This window comes from Cyprinodon variegatus, unplaced genomic scaffold (assembly GCF_000732505.1).
Source record: "Cyprinodon variegatus isolate N-32 unplaced genomic scaffold, C_variegatus-1.0 Scaffold1482, whole genome shotgun sequence".
In the NCBI taxonomy this organism is placed as follows: Eukaryota; Metazoa; Chordata; class Actinopteri; order Cyprinodontiformes; family Cyprinodontidae; genus Cyprinodon; species Cyprinodon variegatus.
In genome coordinates, this window is record NW_015151935.1 from 36763 (window position 1) to 43852 (window position 7090).

The following is a 7090-nucleotide window of genomic DNA, read 5'->3' on the forward strand; positions in this document are numbered from 1 at the left end:
CCATTCACACTACATTTAATCTACCGTTTGAGCAGAAAGTGAAGCAGCTGGGGACAAACTGTGGACTTGATTCCCTGTGAGCTGGGTGGAAACAGCATCAGACTACTCACTGTGTTGCTTGTTGTTGTCCCAACATTAAGGTTTTTGAAGAGTTGAGGGGACCCTCCATACTGACCAGCTATCTGCTTCCTGACCTCTGCTGCCACAGTCCTGGAAAGAAGAAGAGGGTTAAGATGGTTGACAACAAAAACATGCATTTATGATTACTAAACTCAAAGCTCTATGCTTGACTTTAATAATTAATATCCAATAACAGCTCAGGGTGGTACTGGATATTATTCATTAGTATATGTGTTTTGTTATAATCCAATACAATACAACTGGTTTATCAACAAATAAAGGTGGGATCAGGTTTTGGTAATATTTAGTGATAATACTTATGAAGGATCTTCATAACCAAAAAACCCAAAATAAAAATGAGCACCATGTATTCCCCCAAAAAATCCAACTAAGGTGTTTTTCTTTATATTTCAAACTGCATTTAGAGTTTATGCAGTATTAACGCCACAAAGGACTGTTCTGAATGGGACAGTTTTATTGCCATTATAATGGAGATGTCAATGTAACCACACTTTCCATCGGTCTAGAAGAAAGCTACGTATTAACCACACCATGATACTTATCTGTGCTTTAGGCTTTTAAAGTGCCCTTTTTAAAAACAGTTTCTAGCAGCCTGTGTTGACACTAATCCAAAAGGGAAATGGAAAGACACAGACTGAGAAATAAATGCTGCAAAGGACCCAAATTTAGGAATCCAAGCTAAGACAGCTCCACAAAAGGGACGCCTACTCTCTCTCTACACCTTGCTCCAGCTAATGACCTTTGGAAGCAACACAAAGACTGAACAGAGAACAGGAAACCATCTATGTTTTATCTTTTTTTTTTGGCTTTCAAACTCTGTCATAAAGCAGTGGTGGCTCAAGAAATCCTGACAGTCTAGGAAATCTCCCTGTTAAGGTAAGGAGTCTAAATTCCCCCGATCTAAACAAAGAACCGGCTGTTTCATGCTAACTATGCCAACTGCACTTATTGCTAAGATAACAAATGAAAGACGGTTTACATAAGCAGGAATATGCGCTGAAGGCTAAAAGCAGAAACTTCCTAAACACATCATGCTTTGTACAACTCTAACATGTATCGAAATGATTGTTTAGAATAATTTTGTTCCTAAGATTTAAAACTGTAAAAACGAGTTGTGTGTGCTTGATTTATTTTGACATAGTTTAGGGCAAAATACATTTATTGAGATAAAATAATATAACATGAACTGACTGTGTTATCTTATACCAATAGATTTTCTACACGTTTTGGTTTAAGTATTACCTTAGCAAAGTTACAAGCCTGTGGCTGTTATATTACAGGCCACCAGAGCAAATTAAGGATTATATCATAGCTCTATTTCTTTGAGGTTTTCTCTTCTGTCTGATTTTTCAGCATGATGCTCCCAACATAATCATATAGTAAACAGCTAGGTAATTCACAAAGAGTTTGTGCTGTTCAACAGCTGCTGCTGCTTCAAACTGGTCCTTTTAAATAAAGGTAACCATCAAACACACCGAGATTTTTACCATAAACAAGATAACATCACAAGCTTCCCAAAATGTCAAAAACAAATTATAAATACAGGCAAGGGATAACAATATTCTTCACACAAGAATAACCTGGATTTGTCCATTGATCTGTTTCATACATAAGGCCCAGCAGTTTCTATTCTAACGGAAATATCCCAGAACAAAATGAAGTGTTCTTTAAACCTTTTGCTCCAATTAGTGAAAACTTGGGACTCAAAATCCAGATTTAACACAGAAGATCACAGAAAATGAGCGCCATGTTGCAACATGGCGGTCTAGCAGGACTTTGATGATGTTCTGTAGCTGAGATCCGGTGGCCTATGCAGTAAAGTGCTGTCAGAGCTAAAGAAAAGCAGAACGGACAAACACATTCCGTAGTCCTCCCCTTTTGGCCCTGCTCACTGCACACAGGGGACCAAGTTTATTCGGTAAACACTGCGTTTGTGGCCTCAGACTTTACCAACACCTAGAAATAGAGTATGAACTCACTGTAAATGAGGGTCACAAAACAAGACATTCAACAGCTTTCAACTTCAACGAAGTGCATAGTTTGCTTCTTAGCAACACGTTATCAAACTTTTATAAAAGCATCAACATGCCTTTGGCAGACGATCTGTTTTTCCTCCAGAGATAAACAAGTCCGCCTCTTTAAACTGTCTTCACTTATCTTAAACCGTTAAAAAGGTAAACAAAGGTTTTTATACCAGCTTTAATCAATAAATTCAGACACATTTGTTCAATCTGATGCATAATATCCAACGACTAGTTTTTATTGTTGTTGTTTTTATTTCTATTATAAAGCTGGATATGTTTGGTACAGAAAATATGATTCCAATCTTAATCCTGTTTACATTCAGACAAGTTTTGTCTTGCTTTATCTGGAAAATGACATGCAATGACAAAGGACAAGAAACTAAAGGGGGAAAAACAGGTATAAACTCAGTTGGTAGACATTACATCAGAGGGTTTTAGTTACATGAAAAAAGAAACACCTGCATGCTGATCTACAATGGATCTACACTGAAAAGTGTTCATACTCCCTAACGCAACTTACTATGCTAGAACCACAAATCTCAACATATTTTGGGGAATTTATGTAAAAGATCAACATAGAGTAGAATATAAATGTGAGGTTGAAGGAAATATAATTGGCTTCTAAAGTTGTTTTATACAATTTAAAAAAGATGTAAAAATGTAACATATTTTGGTTTCAGCCTCTTTTTTTCTCAAATACCCCTAAATACCACATTTACCCACCCAAGAAGATAATATTAGACAAAAAATAAAGACAATTCAGGCATCCTATGCAGCACACAGACTATCCAACTATTGCCCAACACATCCCGTTACACTCATATAACACAGCGATCGGGATCAGCTCTGGCACCGCTACAAATCCAGCTTACTTCATGCACCTATAACACAAATAAACATTTTTTCCATATTGTAGGATTGACTATTGAACCTTGGAGGTAGCCTGGTAATATCCTGCAGGATCAGGCTGGAGGTGAGCGGCTGATTCTGCTGTTCTGTAACCTAAACTGTTACAGAAAGGTTTTTGATTATAACATTTTATAGCTTAAATAAAACATGCCACACAGGCAGCAGTCTATAAATAGAAACATGTATGGAAATCCAAACGTACCACGTATTAAATACATTAAAAACTGACATTTCTCAACCCGAATACAAATCCAACAAAAACAACTACCTCCAGAGGTCATATATCCAGTCAAGTGTTATTACTGTGTAATTAAATCTGACCATATCTACTAATGTTCCACGAAAGCCTAAGAGCTGGGTGAACATCCTTTAACAAGGTGAACCTGGAAGACCAAGGCATACAAAAGCCAGTTCCAGTCTAAAATTAAAGAGCAGAAAGCAATCCCAAACTTCTTTTCAAGGGACCTTAATCAAAACCAAACAAAACGCTCATGGTAACAGGAAGAGCAGCAGAGATCCACAGGTTGTGTAAAAATATTGTTGGTTTAACTACTGGACATGAGATGCAGAAATGTCCTTGCATGGCAGAGTAGCATAAAGCAAACCCTAAGAAGTCTTCTTTAAAATGTACAAGAAGCTATGTAGCTGACAAAGGAAACATGTAAAACAAGGTGCAAATCTGATTGTTTGAGCTTTTTACCAAATGTTATGGCTGGAGGAAAACTAATACTGCACTTTTGTCAACCCCACGATTTCCACCGTGTCGTATGGTGGTGGAAGAATTATGCTGTGGGGATCATTTTCCTCAGCAAGGACAAGGAAGCTGGTAAAATGGGAAGATGGTTAAACCGAAATGCAGGGGGAAACAGGAGAAATATATGTTAGAGGCTTCTTATAAAGACTTAAAAATATTGATGAACTTTATTGATCTTACAGTGGAGAAATTTATTCCAAAGAAGTCCCCCTTGAACAATACCAGCCTACTGCTATACAGGCTTAAACACAGTCAGAGCTACAATGACACGGTTGTAACAAAGCCCACCCATATGTTAAGATGACCTAGTCCCAGCTGTAAATCAGCTAAAGTTGTGTCAAGAGTTTCAGATTGCTTTTCACAGGCACATTGATCCAACCTGTCAAAGCCTGAGGGATTTGCAAAAAAATATAAAGATGTTAGCAAGTCAGTGACAATAAAAAAAATTTTGAGGGTTAGATGTCATGATGATTTATGTCTCTGTTTATCCAAAAAATGTTCATTTTCTGTGTTTTGTAACCTTTCCCAACAGATATGGTTAAAACCTTTGCAATATATAGTTAAGGTTCAACAAATAAAATTAATATGTAAAAATTATTATAATTAAATTATTTTTTTAATTACTCAGCATGTATTATTAAAATATAATTAGATGTATTATGTCTATAACTAAAATAAAATTTTGACCACTGGATACTATCACAAAAAAAATAGTAATTTTAACCAATAATGTTGTGGTAATAGTTTTTTTTTTATTAATCTGTTATTAACAAATTAATAACAATTACTGACAGATTTACCTTACCTATAATGCTAATATATAATTAATATACTAACACAAAATACAACTGATCGTATTTGATTGTTTTTAAATACTAAGAATGATCACAAACGGAGATCCAGCTCAATTTTCAGACAAGATGAAATGGTGGCATTTGACAGCTTGCACAAAGCCCTTTGTTAAGGAGATTACATTGATCTGTCTGAGGAGCGAAGAGCAGATTATCCCAATGCTCGGCTGCTCTTCAGAAAGCCATTTATGTCAAATCAAAGTCACACGTTTGAGATCTACAGTCTACAGCTCTACAAAGTTCAGCCTCATCTCTGAGTGTCAGCATTACAGTAGCTTCCCATCGTTAGCTACTGTACACCACAGAGCTAACTACCCACAACTAACGGTTCATTTTAGTTCAAAGCTTTTTGAGGTTACGACAGCGATAGCATACAATTTTCTGTGCAAGAATATATCCGTACATGCGTATTTTATTAGCATTCACTATAATATTAAAAGTTGTAGCTAGCGGCGTTGCCGTGTGTCTGTCTGTCTGGGTGGGTCTGAGCATCTTCTGCCGCTGCAGCTAACGAGCGGTTAGCTCGGAGGAGCCAGGCTCGCTGGGCCTCCTTTAGCAGGGTTTCCCCGCAGCGGTGGTCTGAGGGAGACCCATATGGAAGCGGAAAAACGAGGGCGTTCATTTAAAGAGCTGAAATTAGACTGTATGGTATTTTTTACCTGCTGATTTTTTGGGCGAATGCGCGGCGTTCAGCCATGGCAGTGGCCGCTGTTGTGCTTTCACAGAATTCCCAGGCAGGCACTCTGTTCTTCACTCAAAAACCCACGGCCAACAGGGACAACGGGAGAATGGGATCACTGCCGTAAAAACTGGAGCACTGCGCACAGGAACACACCCAAGAATGAGCTTTCGCGTTTTTCTCGTTGGTTGTGGTTTTCTTTTAGCTGTAGTCAGAATTTTAGCTACATACACGTTACTAAAATAATTTTTTTTTCTGGAGAAAATGCAGTTAAAAAGCGAATAAAACATTTTATTTTATTATTTTTTTCAATCTTTGTATCTGGAACAGTGACTGACCTGATAATAAATAATAATAGCAACAAATACAATTTAACTTATTATTGTGATAAGAAAAATAATAAAAAACGATTATAATGAGAAAAAGGAATTGAGAAGTTTTTTTAAAAAAAAAGCTAATTAATACAAGAAATAAACTAAATCTTTAGTGAAAGCGCGGAACGATTTCTGTAGTAAAAACTGTAAATATATATAAAATGTATAATGGTGTAGGAGAGTTTACAAAGATTTATTAAGGAAACATTTTACTAAATGAGAGATAAAACAGTCTGATACTTCCAATAATAAATTAAACCAGCATACTCCTAATAAATAAATAAATCAAGAGGTGCTGTTCCGCTATCCAGGCATCCTGTCCTTGCATAGAAAATCATTGAATAAAGTCAATGCAGCGGGTGTAACCTTATTTTTAATTTGTTCAGAAATAGTTAATTGACCTAGGTATATACATGTCTGTGCTGCCACACCCAAGCTGCAAAGTCAACTCAGGATGTTTGCATATTCAAATATAATGTGTAAAAAGACACAAGTTGCATGTCCACAAAGCCTCTCTTAAATTAGTGCCTCTCTCATTTTTTTTAAATGGAAATGCTATACATCCAGAAAAGAGTTCTGGGCCATTTGGTTTAATTGGGATTTTGTTGGGCTTCTGATGGAACAGACTAAATGGTTCAGAATAAAACCTTATATCTGAACATCTAGTTATTTTGAATTTGAGCACAATGCAGACATTCATGTTTTCCTTTGAATTAAGTTTATGTTTTATTAAATAGGCACTTTTTACATATTTCTGGGTGACTTAAACTATTTGGTTCATGAAAGTTATGAAAAGTGGTTTTATGAATTATTCATGGTGTTTATGATTTGTTGTTTTGGTCACTAATCGGTAAAGCCACATTAATTGTGTGTCTCTCCTTTATATGAGGTTTGGCAAAGGATTAACTTGGCCTCCTCTACATTTTAAAGTCTTCATTAATAAAAAATAGCCTATTGATTGAAGTAGAGCATGGTGTATGGTTGTTGGTACCTATTTTTAGCCACTTACGGATCTAGTGGTATTATTTCATCCATAAAGTGCTAGCCTTTTATGGTCAGTGAGCTTCTTCTCATGGGTTGTGAATTATTTCAAATGCAAAAAATAACTAAAAGTTTGTTTTTGTACTTTTCTCTCTCCAGTACTCATATTTGCACCACTAGAGATTGCATTTAAATTAAATCACTCAAGTAAACTGATGGTAATATATATTAATACTCTCAACAACATCATTTAAAACTTCGTGATGCTTTATTTTTATTTAAGAATGTGGAACTAGTAGCATTGTGGCATATATTAACATTTGTGCACATAGTGTAATTTATCCTCTTGTCAGTGAGCTATAGGCATGTGTGTGGTC

At 36.1% G+C, this 7090-nt stretch overlaps 1 protein-coding gene across 1 annotated transcript in view; it reads right to left on the reverse strand.

The window, feature by feature from the left end:
* LOC107103580 (dedicator of cytokinesis protein 7-like) overlaps positions 1–5476 on the reverse strand; it is a gene marked incomplete at its 3' end in the record, with an annotated part of 41480 nt that extends 36004 nt beyond the window's left edge. The window contains exons 1-2 of the mRNA XM_015403348.1: positions 5339–5476; positions 111–210 (exon numbers count right to left, since the gene is read on the reverse strand). Coding sequence (XP_015258834.1) covers positions 111–210; positions 5339–5376 — 138 coding nt within the window. The remainder of the gene's footprint in view (positions 1–110; positions 211–5338) is intronic.
* Positions 5477–7090: the final 1614 nt, after the last annotated feature.